The sequence below is a fragment of the Etheostoma spectabile genome, unplaced genomic scaffold (assembly GCF_008692095.1).
Source record: "Etheostoma spectabile isolate EspeVRDwgs_2016 unplaced genomic scaffold, UIUC_Espe_1.0 scaffold352, whole genome shotgun sequence".
Classification (NCBI taxonomy): Eukaryota; Metazoa; Chordata; class Actinopteri; order Perciformes; family Percidae; genus Etheostoma; species Etheostoma spectabile.
The window spans coordinates 985,863-1,005,209 of NW_022605591.1; the positions used below are offsets into that span (position 1 = coordinate 985,863).

General features: G+C 39.4%; 3 protein-coding genes across 5 annotated transcripts; 1 reads left to right on the top strand and 2 right to left on the bottom strand.

The window, feature by feature from the left end:
* Positions 1–6: 6 nt before the first annotated feature.
* Positions 7–10,810, bottom strand: ctdnep1a (CTD nuclear envelope phosphatase 1a). Of its 2 annotated transcripts, XR_004331235.1 has the most exons (9): positions 10,034–10,810; positions 6,296–6,362; positions 3,683–3,801; positions 3,527–3,598; positions 3,161–3,277; positions 2,914–3,025; positions 2,200–2,284; positions 1,377–1,559; positions 25–273 (listed from the first exon to the last, which is right to left on the bottom strand). XR_004331235.1 is itself a non-coding variant. In XM_032511390.1 (8 exons), the coding sequence occupies exons 1-8, from the start codon at positions 10,136–10,138 to the stop codon at positions 213–215; spliced, it is 738 nt and encodes a 245-aa protein (XP_032367281.1). In that variant the 5' UTR covers positions 10,139–10,807; the 3' UTR covers positions 7–212. The 2 variants fall into 2 exon arrangements, 1 of the variants encoding a protein (XP_032367281.1); XM_032511390.1 differs by lacking the exon at positions 1,377–1,559 and having other exon boundaries at positions 7–273; positions 10,034–10,807.
* A 1,027-nt stretch (positions 10,811–11,837) lies between these two features.
* On the bottom strand, positions 11,838–14,242 carry elp5 (elongator acetyltransferase complex subunit 5). Its single transcript, XM_032511388.1, has 8 exons — positions 13,914–14,242; positions 13,729–13,789; positions 13,524–13,604; positions 13,023–13,234; positions 12,597–12,772; positions 12,418–12,513; positions 12,229–12,329; positions 11,838–12,131 (listed from the first exon to the last, which is right to left on the bottom strand). Exons 1-8 carry the CDS (start codon positions 13,966–13,968, stop codon positions 12,023–12,025), a joined length of 891 nt encoding a protein of 296 aa, XP_032367279.1. The 5' UTR covers positions 13,969–14,242; the 3' UTR covers positions 11,838–12,022.
* Positions 14,243–14,368: 126 nt separating this feature from the next.
* phf23b (PHD finger protein 23b) lies at positions 14,369–19,347 on the top strand. Of its 2 annotated transcripts, none has more exons than XM_032511387.1 (5): positions 14,369–14,960; positions 16,541–16,572; positions 16,691–16,783; positions 16,888–17,500; positions 17,681–19,347. In XM_032511387.1, exons 1-5 carry the CDS (start codon positions 14,933–14,935, stop codon positions 17,872–17,874), a joined length of 960 nt encoding a protein of 319 aa, XP_032367278.1. In that variant the 5' UTR covers positions 14,369–14,932; the 3' UTR covers positions 17,875–19,347. The 2 variants fall into 2 exon arrangements, with proteins under 2 accessions (XP_032367278.1, XP_032367277.1); XM_032511386.1 differs by lacking the exon at positions 14,369–14,960 and adding an exon at positions 16,197–16,287.

Consider the following 19,347-nt stretch of genomic DNA (forward strand, 5'->3'; position numbering starts at 1 on the left):
CCCCCCCACCCTCCTCAGTAGTTTCTGGGCTCTGGTGATCCCGTACTGTTCATCCCATGTTAGGCAGTCACCCCAACCCTCATCTCCTCAGGACATGTCTGAGAGGCTCAGAGAGGGCTGGTGGGTTGTCTGTGTGGGAACGGAGAGCAGGATGGAAACCGACAGAGAGGAAAAGGCTGGTCAACAAGCCCCACCCCTCTTGATTCAGCCAATCACCAAAGTCGGTGCTGGTGGAGGTTTCGACTGAGGACGGAGCGGACATCAGCAGTGAACCTAAGACAAAGAGAAAGACAATTAAACAACTTGACATTGAATGTCAACTATCTTAGCCATTAAAGGAAAAGCTCAACATTTTGGAAATGCACGTATACTTTCTTTCTGAGACCTCTGGGCTTCAAGTACAAAGTTGGCGTAGATGCGTGGATTTATCTTAAATAAAAATAAAGACTAACAGCTAATCTAGCACGTTCCAAAGTAAAAAAAAAAAGAAAAAAAAAGTATGCCTACAAATACCTCTAAAGCATACCAATAAAACCCTTGTATCTCCTTTAATTAGTCTATACATAAAACAGATGTATGAACTCAAAGTTTTTGGACAGGTTACATGCTATAACAACAGTTAAAAAACAACAGTTAATGAATCCGTCTAGCTGCACAGTCTCAGACTATAGGGTGGGTTGCCAAATAAGAGTGCTAAGCTAACTGCAGGCTAACTCCATCTGTTCTCAAGCTAGGCCTGCACGATTAATTGGTATAATATTGCAATGTTGATTATTTAAAGTTATTTAAATGAATTTGATTAAAAAAAAAAAAAAAAAATTAATGTCTGATTCTCATTTAATTTTACAAACAGACTGCATCACAAGCTCTACTTTCTTCTATGAGTTTTACACATAAACTGTATAAAATAGGTTATAAAGCGCTTCAAGCGCTGCAATGCTCGCCCTTCCCTTCATTGAAGCCTCTATGTTTACAGGCTTGTGGTGATGCACAATGTGCTATAGTTGTCAAACAATGTTGATGTGTTGTTGATGTTTGGTACTGCCAATTTGTTTTGTTGTGGTCAAAAAAAATCGTGGCAGAGAATCGGATATCAGGTGTATTATCAATTCTAAGCAAAAAAAAAAAAAAATCATGATTCAAATTCGAATCGAGCAGGCCTAAACTCAACACACTGACATGAGTTGTATCAACCTTCACATTTTTCTCTCAGAAAGAAAGCAAAAAGGAATGTTTCTTAAAATATTGAACTATTCCCAAGAACACCTCAAAGCACAATCTTTTGCAAAATTTTCCCCCAAGGTAGACTTCAAAGTATATTGTTGCAACATAACAGAAAGGTAAGGTTTTAGGCTAAGTGCTGGAGGGAAACTGACATTGTAGGGTAGTGTAGATGGGGCATCTTTAGCCGGCATTCACATAGGATCCGGCGTTGCGGCGGTTAGCCGCAGGGTTGTGCGGCGGTGTGGGTGTGTCGACCGTTTGTGTTTCCATTGTGTTCCCCATGGTGCTAGCATTTAGCCATGCTGCTAGTATGCTGGCCCCTATGACGAGATTGTCTGTCCGCATCGACAGATTAAAAAAAACATTTACTTTCAATAACTAACCAAGATGTGAGGTCTATCAAAACGGTGGGTGCACAAGGCCAAATTGGGTGACTACACTCCAGTCCGTTGTGTCTAATCACTGGTTTCGTGATTGGCCACCGCAGCATGACGTTGAGTTGTGTGAAAACTTTTGCCTCTGGCCGCTGCTTTTTTCCTGGCACCCCCTGCAGCCCCCACCGCCGCAGCCTAAACAGATTACCCACATTCAAATGAATGGGAGAACTGTTATTTTCACCGCAGCACCAGATCTTGTCTGAATGCAGCCTAAGTAAGGCTTAGTAGGCAATCAGGTTGTGCGCCACCCCATATAAATGGGAATATGAATAGAATATTATACAACCAACATTAGTCAACAGCTTTATTGAAATACTATCTCATTCAGAATAATGTTAATAAAAAAGATGTAAACTGCAGTCAATGTTACCAAATCAGAATTTGACAGGTGTTAACGACTAAAATCCTATACGCCAGTTGCAGCCATTAGCTTGCACCTCTTGAATTACCACAGACCACATGAATACAGACAGTATGCACAAAAGTTAGTGTTAGCATTATCTATTTTCTTTCATGCCAACTTTGTTATGACTTTTACCTTAGTGCATCCAGCATAGGCAGCAAGTTAAGAAGTGCTGTATCACTAGGGTCGCTGAACCAGGACTTGATGGGTATTGCATTGTCTGGAGGGCAGAAAAAAGCCAGTCAGTCATGTCAGTGAAATGGACAAGGCTGGGACTTTATGCTGCCCTGTTATAGAGGCCACTGAGTGTTGATGTGTTTACTTAGAATCCCTTTACAACCTCTTTAACCTCTTTACAGGAGGTGACATTCACAAGTTCAAAACAAAAACAATAAAACAGCCATGTCAATCGTCTTCTCTGAACAATTGCGTGTTTTACACGCACATAGCAAAGCTTGCAAACTGTGGCTTTTGTCGATAATGCAAACTTTGTCAACATAACTCACTGGAAATCCAAAATATTTCTGTTGACAAGTTTCCTGCATCTGCAGTTGACTTGCCAGCTTTTGACTGGCTGTAGTGAAGTTAGGAGGTTGACTCGCAGCACTTCAACACATGTTTTTCCGATTGGCAAGCCAACTGGACGTGACTAGGGGGCGTGGCAGCATCGACGATTCCGTTTTTTAATTCAAATTTCAAGACTGATTAATTTTTGTTAATTTTACATTAAAATCAAAATCGTGACACCCTTACTTATTTGACTTTGTATGTTTAAGATAAAAGCACATAATTAAAGCAGCTAAATATATACCAATCTGAATAACTTCAAGTAATAATTTTAAGTCTTACCTGGATGGCTACGATAAGCACCAGGCGAATTGTCCAGGATGACAATACTGGACAAGTCATCGTGTACTACAGATAGGTCTTTAATATAACTACCTAAATCCAATGTACAATGCTGGCAAAAGAAACAAAAACACAAAAGACCATCAAAAAGGGAAGAGAATGAAGACACTTCATAGGGCTATGCAACCAAAGAGCTTAAGCAGCATCAGCTTAATACATGATGTAAAAATACAGTTTAGAGCCGCACCTGTCTGTAGTATCTGCGTTTTAGGATGTTCCTGTTGTTGTCAAGCTTGTCTGCCACAGCTGATCCATAGATCTCCATACTGGCTGTAAAAACCACCAGCTCATACCACTGGCTCACCTGTGTACACACAGGGTATAGAGCACACAATAGTATAAGTAAACAAGTTACAGTAAGTGCTTTGATTGTTATACAAAACTAATATCTTTAGGACATCAGGTAGTGTGAGAGTGCAGTGCAATGGAGACAGATAGCAAAGATGACAGGATAAAAGATGTCCTGAAAGTTCAGTTTGCTTTACTGTCCACCTTCCACATTAATCTATGATTCAAACACTAACATAGACACTGATTACAACTTGACACTCACCACTTCTAAAAAGAAGTCAACATGTGGCCTTTTATGTACGAAGAATCTGACTGGGTGCTTGTCAATGACAACCTGCATGGATAAAAAGAAAATAGACAATGTTTAGGCTTGAATGCATGCGTCCGAACATGTAGATATGTGGCTGAATGATCATACTTTGAGGATGAAGTCTGGCGGTGTGCCAGGTCTCACTGTGGGTCTGAGGACCCCGTCATGGTGAGAGTGGATCAGCGTCTCGTCCAGGTCCAAAACCAGAATCTTCCTCTTTACGGCATCTGGAGTTTATCACACAATATATACTCTTAAGCTTCTTTATCTCAGTATATTTACATGCACACAAGAAACCACTACTGGGACAAATGAGGTTATACAGGAATTAACACAAAGCAATTACATGCACTGTAATAGCGATGGTTACTGTAAAATCTGCACATATAGCAGATCAGTAATAAGATTTCTCCCCTGCTCCTACATTTATTTTAAAACCATGGCTCTGTTTTAATGACAAAAGATACATTTCTCTGATTTCTTTACAGAGCACAATTCTTACAGCTCTACTTAATGTCACCGTGATGAAGAACTAGAGTTGATACAGAGTCTGTGTCTGCCTAGACTCACAATAGTGCTGTATGTGCACCGGCTCTGTGCAGGCATAGCAAACCTAGGCAGAGCGGTGTGCTGTCTCAGGACAGAGCGGGAGAGCACACTCTGCTCCGGTTTGTGATCCCACAGACTCACTTTTCCCCTGCATATGGAAAGCAAAACTCGAGAACTTCTTGTGTATTGAGGAACTGCAGTGTTCATTCATGGGCAAACTGTGTACAATGAATACATTTGAATGATTTAATATATTGTTATTATTGTGTCATGCATACAATGAAATATGCCCAGCCCAAACAGGCGTACAAGACACCATTACCTAGGACAAAGGACCAGATACCACAGTAACCACACACCCTAAACAAATAAACCTTCTAGTCTTTTTTACCAAGCTTTAGAAACTAAAGTCACCAACTTGTAAATATTAAAAATAAAAAAACAGTCCAATTGGTCATCAACCATGCACCAGAACATTTCAGGATTTTGGACAGACATTTAATGTAAAATCTGTGTTCTTATCATAATACGGACAATACAGGAGAAAACTTCTACTTCACACAACATTTTATCTTCTTGGATGTTTTTGAATCTACCTACTTCAAGGGGAAGGGCGACCTCTGACATATAGTTCAGGACAATAATAATGTTTGATTTGAATATAACACTCTCTTCATGAAGGAGCTGCTCTTGAACTCAGCTCTTTTGGTCCTAAGGACTTCCAGGAAGTGTGGATCCCATCTCCTAAAAGCCTTTTTTTGATGACCTTATTCTGCTTTGAGAGATAGCGCAATGTGTCATGTAGATTTGGAGATCATTGTTACTTTCATTCTGTCCACAATGCTGTTAATACCAGCAAAAACACCAGCCATTTACAGCTAAAGAAATCACTCATTCACTTGAAACTGAACCTGAATCTCCAGTTGAGGTCACTGTAGTGTAAAGTGAAACGAGGAAAGTGAAACTGAAATGCAACCCTTCATGTCAAGAGTGTGTTATTGAATGAGCTCTCTACATGCAGAAGGAAAGCTCCTTCAGAGTGCAGTACACACACCAGTCCATGCTAGTGTAAATGCTGTCTTTAACAATTGCATTTCCTCTTCACTTCAGTCTTGTCATTGTTTGAGCCAGAGAAGGAAGTTAAACTTATCTAATTTTCTTTGGTCACCATGCCACTGTGTTGAGTAGATCCAAACATTAACCTGCTCCCATAATTCACTGTTTTATTCAAATAATTTTTGGAGAGAATGGCTGTTTACCTAACTAGCACAATGGCCATTTTAATTTTAGCATTCTGGATACAGGTCTTGAGAAACACTATGGTTTGTATTCTGCCTCTTTATTAGTAAAGGCTTGCTGTGCAGTGCAATTTATAATGGAAAACATTCTTCAGATGATGCAATATTGGTACTACATTCTTAGTATTTTACACTAGTCTATTACGTATCCAACTTAGCATAAATGTTAATGATTGAATGGTTTTTGAAGTGTCTGCCTTTGCTTTATTGACATGTATTCATCTCATTGCACATTTACAGATGTGCAACAGATTGACATTTATTTTTAAGCGCTGATGTGTTCTGAGGGAAATTCAGATATGCAGTAAGCAAAATAACTTGTTCTTACTACTAGTTTGGCTTTTAATTGTGATTATGTAAAAATGTTGTCTCACTGATGAACCAAATAACTTGGATGCAAAACCATTCTTTGTTGCGATGCTACTAAAAAGCTACGAGAGCACAATAGCTGACCAATTTAGCACAACAGGTTTACTGAAACAAAAGAGAAAATACAAGCCAACTGTGGTTCGCATCTAGCCACCTTAATAAACATGGCTATGACCTACAGTCATAAGTTTTCCTATTATGGAGAAGACATATTATAGGAGTCCTGTCAAATTTGTATGTCCAGTAATACAGATAATGTTAGTTTCCTCTGAGGTGACAAAGGTCTTGAGAACAGGGTCAAGCCCAAGTGTGTTTTATGTTGCTTTTCCTTTCTGTACTATCACATCTTTTAAATTTTACTTTACATTGCAAATAGTGTCTCCCCCTCTATATTGTTATATAAAAAAAATGTGTCTAGGTAAAAACAATATTTGCTATACTTTCCTAAATATGTTTACACAAAAGGGACCCTGAAATTTAGCTGAGCAGCATATCATGTACTCACTGAGTCTGTTTCTGGAGATTGGCGAAAGAGGCAAAGTGTCGTATCGCACCGTCTGATACTGGATTATCTGCAAAAGAACAAGGCAAATGAAACAGTCAGTCAATCCTTAACATATCATGACAGTTAAAACATCAAACCATAGACAATTAGGGGTGGGAATCACCCAACGCCTCCCAATACAATATCATCACATTACTGCGATTTTAAACATATTGCAATATTCTGTGATATAATTGCAATTTATAACCTTTTTCCAACTTCTATTTTTTTCCCCAATTTCAAATGATGTCCCCAAAAGGAACCTTTGTCAACATCCGTTTTATCTAAAAAGATAAATTTAAAATGTATTTAAATTTCTCTCACTTCAATTTTATTGCTGCAAAATGGGATTGTCAAGAGACAAACTGACCAACACATGCATAATAAAAGATCCATACTTGGCGCCTGTGTATCGATACAGTATTGCCACTGAAAATAATCACAATACTATGGGAATCCTTTGGGGCACAAAGAAAAGTGGTTTTACATTGTAATTGCTGCTATTCTTTATCCAATTTAAAGAAAGCATCAAAATTGAAATTAAACTGAGCTAAGGATGAGTCAGACCAAAAGTATGGCTAATATCTTCATGAAGGTCTTAAAACCCCTTTTCCTCTTGAAATCTAAAACTTATATTTGAGCCCTGAGACTATACATTATTCAAGAATGGAGGGAATCAGCCCCCTTCTTATGCTGTACATCAAAGATTAAGCAAGAGGACAGAGGAGGACTCCATACTGAAATGAACACAGTTACGTCAACCCCACAACTCCTCCTCTCCAACTTCCGTGCTCTACTCTGGTCAGGATCACCACAGGGAGCACCCTTTCCAGTGCCACTCTTGCCCAGGGGCTCTGCACTTCATAGGGCTATTTTTATTCCTCCAGCTGTCAGCGGGTGTCAGCAGAGTATGGGGCACACACAGAAAGGAAGACTTGCAGGGTGACTTTGACTGAGCCGTGGTACCTAAGCCTTGGGCAGGGCCTCCCTCTGTGTCCCCTCCCACTGCTGCCTGGCAGAGGAAGCTCGGGGGAAGCCTATTGGGGCCAGCAGCTGCTGAGTACCATGGGGGGGACCTCACCCTCGACTCAGCTCACTGCACCTCCAATAGCCTCTATCTGGACACCAGACCTGCAAACTCAAACTGAGTCCTTTGCCTGCAGACTAAGGCTACAACTAATATTTCAAATGATCTTGCTCCCTTAAGCAGACCAACAGCCACTAAAAAACTCTTCAGTGTAATGATATGTAAGGGAGAAAGGCAGGTAGCCCTTGCATTTGTGTGGCAGTAACCAGGATACTGCCATTTTTAGTTAGGAAATGGCTAATGAGAGAAGAAATGCTTTCTTTGTTTTTATTTTTTCTAGATTAATGATTTGGCTCCAGAGCCCAAGTTGATATATTCTAACTGCTTATGTTGTCCAAATAATATTACAAAACTCAAAAGATATAAGGTTTACTAATAGAAGACAATGCAAAAAAGCAGATTTTCAGTTGAAAAGCTGAAACCAGAGAATGAGTTTCATTTTTGCTTAAAAACTGAAATTGTTGCAGATGAATTCTGTTGATTAACTGATCAACTAATCATTTCATTTCTACAAACTATTTAAAATAGGAGTTCTGTGTTGTTTAGCAAAATGTTTCAGCACCTGGCTACACACTGTTACTGTTTCATGCAGGATATATAGGTAATTATATAATAAGCAAAACCATTACGCAAGATTAATTAAACAACCATCTTGTCATTGGTTAACACAGAGTGTCGTGCATGGGATTATTACCCCATCATAATATACATAATCCAATAGATTTTACTGATCCAAATGTTTAGATCAGGCCATCTAATGGATTGTGGTCTCTTCAAAAGGGAAACACTTGAAGCACTACCTTACTAACAGACAAGAGAAGGAGGAGTTCACAAGGGGATTTTTAGATTTATAAAAGGAAGGTTATCATAGGTATAACTTAATGGGGCATTCAACATCTATCTGTAATTTTAAAGTACTGAGTGGGTTAGGTCTAACATCCTCACCTCAAATATTTTTCCTCAAATCACCTGCTATCTTTAGGATCACCTACATTACGTTCCTTGCCACATTAGCAATCGCTGGATCATGACATTGTACCAGTGCATCACATATTGTAAACAACAGCGCTAAACTGTGAGTGAGAATGAGAGAAACAGAGGGAGGGCGAGAGAACAGTACACTCTCTGTGCTAACATAATCCCTCTCACTTCAGCCATAACATGAACTAGACTACTTACTCTCAGGGCCGGTTGACAACCCACAAGTGTAACTGCCACACAGAAATCTGCAGAAAAACCTCATACAACAAGATGAATAAAACACAGGGCACTGCTCTAAGCTTTGCTGGCTTGGTACCTAGCTAGAGTCGAAGTTGGCTCAAATTACACCACATATGCATGTCTATTAACAACTCAACATCTCTGTGTGTGTCTAGGTTACAGGCAGGCTACTGTCACCTTAAATGCCATGATTATTGTGGAGGTACTTGTAAGCAAATGAAGGTGACCTGCAGACTTGTACTGGCTGTTCCTCAAATTAGCTGTTTGGTTGTGGGAGGGTTCCATGTTGTACGGTATTCAAATGGGCCATTCATTTACCCACTATTGCATCACACTGAATCTGACACCTGGACACAATACAATTAGTCTATTAATCAATTAGTTGACCAATTGATAATCGATTAACTGTAAGTCATTTACCAAAAAAGAAATGCCAAACACTGTATGGTTTTAGCTTTACAAATGTGATGATTTGCATGGTTTCTCTGTTTTATATCATTGTTATTGAGTATATTATTGAATATCCTTTGCCTTGGTTTTGTACAGTCAGTGACAGATACTTTTTACTATTCTGACATGGAATAGCCTAAACTAGGGCTGTATATCAATATTATATCGACTAGGTACCGTCTTAGATTTGGAATATCTTAATACTTGAATATGACATAAGTGTGGTCTTTTCCTGGTTTTAAAGACTACATTAAATTAATGTAGTTTTCTGAACTTACCAGACAGTTCTAGCTACTCTATAATTTTTTCTTTACCCACTCAGTCATTATATTCACATCACTGATTATTTATCAAAATTCTCATTGTGTATTTTGTAAAAGCACCAATAACCAACTATACTATATCGTCGCAATATAGACATCAAGGTATTTGGGAAATTATTATATTTAATTTTCTTCATATCACCCAGTTCTAGCCTAAACGGTTAACAACTGCATCTAAGATGACATCTATAGATATGTCAATAATCGAAATTATCTTGCAGTTGTACATTTTTGTGCACTTTACCATATTGTGTTTAATCTTCAATATCCTCTTTTGAATGACATCTCGATACTCCTAGCCATCTTTACGCTGAATATAGCAATACATTTGACACTGATACTATTAAATGGGACGTTGATGCTACTCGGTGGGATTTGTTAACACAGAATATTGGGCAAAATCTCCATGATGGTATGCACATGGCACAGACAAGAAACGTAGGTAAGAAGCACGAGTAGTCTAGTTCTCTGAGAGCCTTCTGAGCACCACTAAAGGGGAATGTGATCTGAAAAATAACGTTGAGACACATGTGGACGATGGCAACGTAATACTTTTGCTCAACTGTCACAGAAACACAACAGGATAACCTTCCAAATATCTTTCAAACCCATTCTCACCGTTCGTAGGTGCTTCCTGAGGATGTACATAATGAAGCCCCATATTCTTGATGTTACTCCGAGAAAAGTGCGGATGCCAAGTAAACATTGCCTGGTCTTCAGCATGTTGACGAGCACGCAAAGACCCCACAGTAACTCAACTTCAATTATCAGTGGATGGCACGCTTTTGTCCGAAATTGTTGGGATAATTGCTGAAGGAACTTGCTGGCTAGTAATAGTCAAAATCCGTCTTTAGCCAAAGCCGCCAAACTAGCAATTCAAATTAACAAGAGGCCAAGCAAACGTGTGAGTACCTCGCTCTGCACACTTGTGGCACAAATAGCATTAAATAGAGTACATTCGCATTGCAACAGTGAAACAAACGTGGACGTCGTCAAAAGAAAAGCTGCTGTAAAACGACTGCTGCTGTATGGACCTTAGCGCGCAGCTCGTCGACAAGCTAGCTCATGAGCTAGCTGTATACCATCTAACGTTAGCTTGTAGCCACCAAGCTACCGCTAGCTCGACAGGGTGACCACCTTGAACCTTGGACAAAAATACCCCAAAAAAGCTGTGGGGCCGCTTGTTGTCAAGCACCGGTTCAACGCAACTTCACTATGTTTGGCGTCCGAAATGAGACAGCTTAACAAAAGTTCCACAAAGTCTAACCGGTCCGGTTAAAATCAGTTTGTAGTCCAGTGGAAATCCGGAATGAAACTGCGAGCCGCCATCGCCGCCTTGCCGTCACTTCCGCGAGGAATCCTGTGGTTGCGCGCAGCACGTCCACGTGGAAAGAAATTAAACAGACGTGAACGAGCAAGAGCAAGTAGGATGAAAGCCTGTTAAAGTTAACCATGTTTTGGGTTTCTCCTGTAATTGTTTCAGCAATTACTTGAGTAATTGTGGTGCAGTTTAACATAAAAAAAATGATTTCTGTTAAGACATTTGTGTGTATACCTAGTTTTGCTTTTATTTTGGCAGTGGCTTGTTGGTGTCACTAAAACTCAAATATTCCAGTAGTTGGAATTGTAAAACAGTACATGTAAAAATTAACTGGGCGTGGCTGAATACTTTTTATAGGCATAGTATTATATTTGGCAGGGGCAGCTGGTCAGTAGACAAGTGGCCAGTTGGTAAAAGTTACTCACCTAATACTTACTAATTCATTACTTACCTAATGAATTACTTCAGACTATTAGGAAACTAAAAACAACCCCCTATGACACTGCCATGCAAATAGCATTAATGATTTAGTGACGTTATCATATTATATATTATAATTCGATGGACTGGAAACTAATAATCATTTGATGCAAACAGACCTGCAACATTAATTTAGGCCTCTATTGAAGGAATCACCATTTATAAACATAATTTACAGTAAAATGACATTTTATCATCATGAAATTACTTCTACCATGGTATGAAGAGGTTGGTATTTTCTTTATAGTATTTATGTTTGATGATGAGACACTATCTACTTCTGACCCTCATATTTTATGGCCATGACGTGGATCTGTAGGAATTTAGTGACTCTGGAAAAGAAAACAAACACCTAGCATTTTACAAGAAAAGAGGAAAACTTAGAGAAGAAAAAAATAACAGTATTTTGTGTAACAGAATGCATTTTTTTCCTAATCACTTGAATAATCTTGTGACCCTGCTCATATTTAGTTTGTCCTGACTCCCAAGTTGGGAACCACTGAAAAAAATGATTGTGTAAAGTCAGTTGGATGATGCAATGGCTTGGATGTGATTGTTTAGATAAGAAATATGTGGTATTAACCGTTAAAATGCAGTTTCAATATAAGGTGATCAATATTAGAAAACACTCTTGGATAGAACCACTTTATAAAACATAATACAGATTTCTTACAGAAATGTTGTACATTATTGTTATTATCTACTGCATGAGATTGCAGCAAGTCTTTGAATCTCCACTACTGAAACCGACTCCGTGTCTTGAATGGCAAGGAGGCCGTGAAACATGGATCCTTTGTTGCAGAACCCTACACATCAAGATCATCATCAGGGTCCTCCTGGTCATAGTCATCATTGGCATCAGGCTCATACAAAATTCGTCCTGAACCTGGGCCTGAGTGGAGCAGAGCTGTTTTTCTGGAAGAAAAAAAAGGGGACAGCATTTTTAAGTTGTTTACAAAAAATTAACAAAACATATGGGACGTAATCACAAAAAAAAAAAAGTATTTCTCACTTCTCTTTGCTGAACACAAATGGAAGTGCAAGTTTCTCTTTGGCCTCACGCTCTGTATCAGATAGTCGAAGGTTGAAGGTCAAGTTGGCTGTTGGGTCCGTCTATAGAAACACAAAAAGAACTATTCAAATTTATTCTATCGATCTGCATAAGGTTGGAATTAGGTATTAAACAAGCGTTATATTGCACCTCCTGTTCCTTAGGGTCGGCCAGTTTGGGTCCAAGTTGGCTGGGCTTGCCCTGTACTATCACTGTAAAATCCTCTTTGATGCTGAAAATCTCTTCCTAAGGACAAAAATAAATAAATTATCAAAACGATTTAACAGTGAATGTATACAAAATAATCATCCAAAGGAAACATTGCTTACATCTTGCATAACTTTCCCCGATTTTGAGCGCTTTGTTATCTTTGCCACAGCTTTGTCTCCCTTCACTACAGGTACTACAGTGATGACTGAAGTAGCCAAGTGGCATACACTTCCCACGGTACCCCTCTGATGCATATCTGCATGGAGCAGACCGATAATAGCTCTGACAGCTCCCCCTAATGAAAACACAGAAAAAGACCCTTAGTGGAAAAACTGCATGGTCTTAAAGTATCACTTTAAGCCAAGAAAGTCTATTTCACAATATGATGGCGCACTAATTTTAACAATATGACTGACATTGATTTTAAAAGATAAAAACTGTGCAACGACTCTTACAGCCTAGATGTCATACCCATCTTCCTTTATTAAATACTACAACAAAAACTTTCTGACATCACGCTGAGACGCATTAAGATGATTTATAACCTTTTCTAAGTTGATGAAGAGTCTTGCAGACATCAGGAGGGCTGAGGTGTCTCAAAATCCATGAGAGAGAGTCGATCACTAATGTAGCTGGTTTGGGGTGTGATGTTTGCTTGACCAGACGTGTAAGTTCATCCAAACAGAACTGGGAAACCGTGAAAGCTGGGTGATCCGTCCAGCCAAGTGGGTCTGAATAAGCATTGTGAAAGTGTAGCCTGAAGTGACAAAAACAAATTATTTACGGTTTGGTTATAGGTTACATAAACTGCCTACAAAGCGCTGCAGCAAACTATTATTTTCATTATCGCATGATCTATTGGTTGCGTTTCTGATCACCTGATTCATCATTTAGTCTATAAAATGTCAGAAATTTGCAATTTACAAATATATATATATGAAGAAAAGCAACACATGTTCACATGACTTGAATAACTGAGGTGGTTCCAAGGTAAATGGCTATTAATTTTCTGATGCACTAATTATTTCAGCACTAATCTTATTTACCTCTGAATAGGTGATCCTTTCAGTCCATCTTTCAGCTCTTCCTCACTGACCTCAAAGCCAAGCACATGGACAGCTTCCTCCCTAAATTTATAAAAAAGGTCAAGGTAGGTTTTTATAAAACTTTTTTTTTTAGCAAACTTAGAAACATTACAAATAAATGGTGTACACATAACTAAACTGTCACCATACGCATGTATTTAAATACCTGTCCAATGCAGAATTGATGAAGCTTTTCAGGAGGTGTCGACCAGAATAACTAGTAGAATCTAACAATGCAAGTATAAATAACATGACTTCAATGTATGCTATTGCTTCGGTTCCTATTGTTACGTTATTTATTTATCACAATTTAGATTTAATTTCAGCAACATTCAAAGCATTTACCGTTACCTTGTATTATGAGAAACCCTCCAGCATCAATGCCTTGCAATAATTCAGGCAACATTGTACTAGCTAGGTTAAGACATTTGTAGAAGGTCCAGGTAGCTCCAGCTAGTTAGCATGCCATTGATTTACCATCTATTTAAACGTGAATATCATGCCAAAAATCGGAGAAGTCATTAATTTAATAGCAGAAGAACAAGATCTGTCGAAATTCAGAATGGCGAGCGCCTAAAGTCGCAGAAACTCATATTTTGCTGAAAAAAAGCTTTCGCTGTCTAAACTAATTCCAACATGTTTCGCTAGCTAGATAGCATATCTAGCTCTTATTCAAAAACGTCATATCCGATAGATCCCCTTACTTTAATATCGATAATTTATGGGAAATGTAGTTCAGCATCTTCCAACCCGTGGCTATGTTGGGTTGAATGACTGCTCAATAACCTACGTTACCCAGCATTCCCCACGGGAAACACTGCGCTGGCAGCCTCAAGAGGTTTCTGCCGCGCACGGAGAAGATCGTGCGGAATAAAGTCAAAACTCCAGTCGTTTGTGTGCCTACTACTCGAAGAAACGAAAAAACTTCATCGTAGAAGTTTACATTACGGACCTACATTAACTAGTAATAGCGTTCATCTAAGGAGTTTTGGCATATTTAATACGGAGGGTAATAAATGCAGTAACGAAGAAAAAGGAGCTTTAAGTGCAGCACGTTAAGCAACAGAGGAATTAGTATTTTGTCAGGCTAATAACGTTAACGTTAGTATAGCGACAGTTCATTGTGGTACGTTAACGTTAGCTGTTGTAACAGATCCCCAGGGAGGGGATAGTACAATTTCGACCCACAGTGGAGTGTTTTGAGGAAGAGTCAACTCGATCTTCCGCGCTCTTGGCTTGCTGCTGCTGAAGTTCCCCGGCGTTAAGGTGCAGCCACGCCGGGGGAAGGCACAGCGCGACGGCCGCTGCTCTCCGGCTAGCTCGCCTGCTGCTTCTGATTCTTGGATCGGGGCCTTGTCGGTGAGGCGACAATGCTTGACATAATGTCTGAGCACCAAGGTATGTTTTACCAGTGTCAGCGGCGAACCTTTAAACGCACTGTTCCTGTTTGATGTTAATCTGTTTACTGTTGAAATCTGTCGTATTTTGCGGACATTAAGATACCTAAGTTATGTCTGCGTTACCGTTAATGTTACGTGTGGTTGCGTATGCTGTATTAATAACACCACTTGCTCTTGACCAACTTGTGTTTTGTCAACATGCCATTAAAGTTGTGTTAAAGTGGCAAGCTATTTTGTTTTGTTACGATTACTGTAACGGCAACTAACCAAATGTCAACGTTAGGTTCGCTAACGTTATACATTGCACAGTTAAGTTAACGTTAGCTTGCTCGTTAACGCGCCGATCCATCTAGCTAACATTAGCTAGTTTATAGCTGGATAGCTAACGTTACCCAACCACATCACAGAAAACACTCTCTGCCTTGTCAGATTTAAGGTAAATTAGTTTACTTGTCAGCCACGAAAAACACTTTTTTTGCATTTCTTCAAACAAATAAAACCCTTGCCCATGCCAAGCTAACATGGCTAATACACCTCCCACTTCCATTTCAAGAAAGCCAACGTGATTAGCTAGCTAGCAGACCTAGTAACATTAGCTGATTGTTAGCACAAGTTAACTCGAAATTATCCGTCAGCAATGTCGCGTTTAACAGCAACTCGTTAACGTGATATCTAACGTTATAATGGGCATTAAGGAGCTCACATTATCACTAAACATTGCGCATATTATATACAACGTTACTGTGAACTTTTGGACATCCCCGATTAATGTTTTTGCACATCCTGCACAAAATCGTACATTATTTTCCTTTCTATAATAGTTTTATTGTACACATTTGTTATAGTGTCTTTTGCTCATGTTTATTTCAATATTTCTATTCTATATTTATGTTCTTGATTGTTGCAGTACATTGCGTTTAACGTCATAGTATATATCCCTTTTCATATGTGTATCGTATGCATCAAACACACAAAGGCAAATTCCATGCAGGGGAAAACTTACTTTGGCAATTAATCTAATTTTGAAACTGGTTCTGATTCTGACAAATCCAAACCCCGTTTGCAGTTATTGCTGTGAACGGTAGAGCGTGTTGTTAGCTTCTCCTAATAATACGAAATTACAAGTTTAAAGGCAACCAGGCTTCTCGTTGTAATGCTTTCGCTTTGGTATTAAACCGATGAACACTATCCATGGCTGAAGCCGACATATCCAGACATTGTATAAACTTCAGATGGTCATCAAGTGACTCCGGGTGCAGTTGTGGTCAGACCAAGTCAACCAGCGTTATCGCCGATGACTGGCCTGCTTATTTTCTGCTTAAACGGTTAGCCGTAAACTCTCTCGGTCGATGTTACACGGCGCTTAAATAAGCTAAACAAGCTAAGCTAATTACTAATAACCCTGATTAAGTTATTGAGCTGTGTTAGCAAGCTAATGCTAGCGTTAGTGCACATATGTCTCATCATACCCCTTTGCATCCGAGTGCTTGGTAATTCCGTGTATACGCTTCTGTGAGCCAGCCAAGACTGGTTCACTTTGGACTTACAATTGCTTTTTTCTGTTTTCTTCTCTGCTAGATTCACTTTTGACGTGCAAAACAGAACCTTTGGTGAGTACTTCGCAACGTTACTTTGAATAACATGAGTAGCTCATTGAGTAGCTTTTTATTGATGAAACATTTTTATATTAGCTTCATTTTCTTTAACAAAGGCATGTGCTTTCTGCAGCCCCCGGAGAGGAAAAAGAGGACTGTTGAGGACTTCAACAAGTTCTGCAGCTTTGTCCTTGCGTATGCTGGTTACATCCCCAGTCCAAAAGAGGTGAGCAGCTATGAATGTTACTGTGGATATTAGAAATTACTGTTATTGCCTGCTTGCTCAGGTTGAGAGGAAGTATAAAAAATGTTTTTCTTGTTGTCTTGTAGGAAAATTCATGGTCTCCAACATCATCCAGCTCTGCACACAGTTCAGGGTTGTCGGCAGATGGAGGTGGTGGAGGCAGCAGCTCCACCGGCAATACATGGGCTGATGGAAGTTCCGACATTCATACCATCCATACATTTGTTCGTAAAGCTCGAGCAAATAAGGGCAAAAACATTCGCCGCATGCACTCTGATAGCACTCTGCTGGACAAGATGCGCCTTAAAGACTCCCTGTATGAGGGCCAGGCCAGCACTAAGGCAGAGCGCAAGAAAGACAAAAAACTGAAAAAGCTTTCATTGGGCTCTGCCATGACGGCGGCAGATAGTGGCAGTAGCGAAGGCGAGAAAAGAGCCCGCATTAAACGCAGCAAAAACTCAAAACAGCCAAAGCCTAAGAAGTTTAAAAGTTCAGCTGCTCAAAGCGAGACAGACTCTGAGGCACGGCATACACATACAGAGGTACGACCTGCCAGAGATGAGCTGACGGAGCACGGGGGCTCCACCCCGAGTATGCAGGGCCTGGGGAAGATGCAGCCAGACGAGTCAAGGGAAGCAGAGATGAGCTCCAGTGAGGGTGAGACCTGGATCGCTGATGAAGACATTATGGTGGAGTCAGGTATGCCAGTATGTTTTTGCCATGTAAAATAACTTAAATGTATTAATAGGATCATCTTGGAACCAATGTTTGATTCCAATTGTTACTACTACTTCTTACTTTTTTTTTGTCGAGTTCTTAATCTTGACTACTTTTTACCAGCTATAATGTTCTACATCTTTGTTCTTTTTATCAACACAGGGGATGATTCATGGGACTTGATCACCTGTTACTGTGGGAAGCCATTCGCAGGACGGCCAATGATCGAGTGCAACCAGTGCGGCATATGGGTGCACTTGTCGTGTGCAAAGATCAAGAAGTCCAATGTTCCAGACATCTTTTACTGCCACAAGTGCAGGGACTTGCGGCGGTCTGGAAACAAAAAAGACCCCTAGGCATGAAGAGGATGGGAGGGACAAGGAGCACCCACCTTTTTCTGCTCTTCTTTGACACTTGTTTTCTTTGATGCCTACAGCCAAAACAGCCTAAACTATCACCTGGATGGCAACTGTATTGTCAGTTTGTAGGATTTCTTTTGACAATCACAACCATTCTTATTTATCCCTCACAGTTTCTTTTTTATTTTTCTTTGGCTACTGTGAAGAACTGGACAGAAAGCAACGGTGACAGCGGAGAATCATTTATTTGTTACTAACAATTCATTAATTGGCTTTATTGTTTTATACTGTGCTGGTGATTTGCACACAAACTTTCACGCTTATTCATATACTGAAGGTGCATTTTGACTTGTAAATTATTTCTTGAGGATATCGACAAATCAGTGAAATTTCCTTTAGTATCTCAAGGAGTATCATTTTCAGTTTGCTAGCCTTTTCCTCTCAACTTCAATCAATGCAAGGTTATTTTAAAATGAATAGCATAACAGATGAAAAAAGTTGCCCGTTATTTGTTTAGAAGTATGTCATAATGCTACATGGGCAGCTCGTTTTATTTTTGATTTGCATTTTTGTTTTGGTTGTCAGTGATGACCACTGAACTTTAAAATCTAGAGATCTCACTCCTTGAGAATAAGTTCTTTAAATTCATAGAATTCGTCAATGTTTATTACTTTGCTTCGACAAATGCATCTAAATTGCTACATTTCAAATTGCACACAGACAGTTCTCAGCAGTGCACTTTTTTAAATATAAACCCAACTACCATTCCAGTTCATATATGGCTGGTATTTGGGCTATGATGAGCTACAGCTGAATTCAAATCTGTACTTGGCATGTGGCTGTGTACAGTCATGATTGAGCGCTTGTTTCTCCCTGTCTGGCTTGTTAATCAATGATGGCCATTTACCATGAACAACATTACATTGAAAGCTTTTCAATTTTGATGTTTTTGTTTCATGTGTGGTTTTAGTTTTTCATGTTTAAAACCTCATGTAAATGAGGGCGTAATGTTGCTGTACAACGAATTGTTTGGCAGTGCTTTACAATATCAAAGTGGCTCCGAGGCTCGTTTAAGAATGGTTGTAAAATATTTGCTTTTCTGTTTCATGTAATTGTTTATTTCTTAGCTTTCTAAGAAGCTGGATTAGAGATGGACAGAAGATTGTCTCACATCGAGAACAAAGTTGTAGTGTACAGAAAATAAGTTGACGCTGCATAGGTTGTGGCGTTTGTTTATGTTGTTTGGTTTTACCATGTGCTTTTTCTTTTGTTGGTGGGAGAGTCTTGGTAAGTCTCCAGTAGCAGTTGCACTCTCTCTACAACTTCAATTCTGTGTACATATCCTTGTTCTTTGACAGCTGTACATATGTGAAAGTGAAGAGAGAAAATACCCAAGCAAAATCTATATTTTCTGCAGTCTATTGTTTTCTTTAATTGTAGCTTGAAAAATAAAAGTCCTTGGGAACATAA

Coding starts and splice junctions, on each gene's coding strand:
- ctdnep1a (XM_032511390.1), bottom strand. CDS start 10,138: ATGCTGAAGACCAGGCAATGTTTACTTGGCATCCGCACTTTTCTCGGA. Junction 3,026..3,160: donor AACGCAGATACTACAGACAG/GTGCGGCTCTAA, acceptor TTCTTTTGCCAG/CATTGTACATTGGATTTAGG. Junction 274..2,199: donor CCTATGCTGGATGCACTAAG/GTAAAAGTCATA, acceptor TCTTTGTCTTAG/GTTCACTGCTGATGTCCGCT.
- elp5 (XM_032511388.1), bottom strand. CDS start 13,968: ATGTTGCCTGAATTATTGCAAGGCATTGATGCTGGAGGGTTTCTCATA. Junction 12,773..13,022: donor TCTTCATCAACTTAGAAAAG/GTTATAAATCAT, acceptor TGTTTTCATTAG/GGGGAGCTGTCAGAGCTATT. Junction 12,132..12,228: donor TTTGTGTTCAGCAAAGAGAA/GTGAGAAATACT, acceptor TTTTTCTTCCAG/AAAAACAGCTCTGCTCCACT.
- phf23b (XM_032511386.1), top strand. CDS start 16,257: ATGACTGGCCTGCTTATTTTCTGCTTAAACG. Junction 16,288..16,540: donor GCTTATTTTCTGCTTAAACG/GTTAGCCGTAAA, acceptor CTTCTCTGCTAG/ATTCACTTTTGACGTGCAAA. Junction 16,784..16,887: donor ACATCCCCAGTCCAAAAGAG/GTGAGCAGCTAT, acceptor GTTGTCTTGTAG/GAAAATTCATGGTCTCCAAC.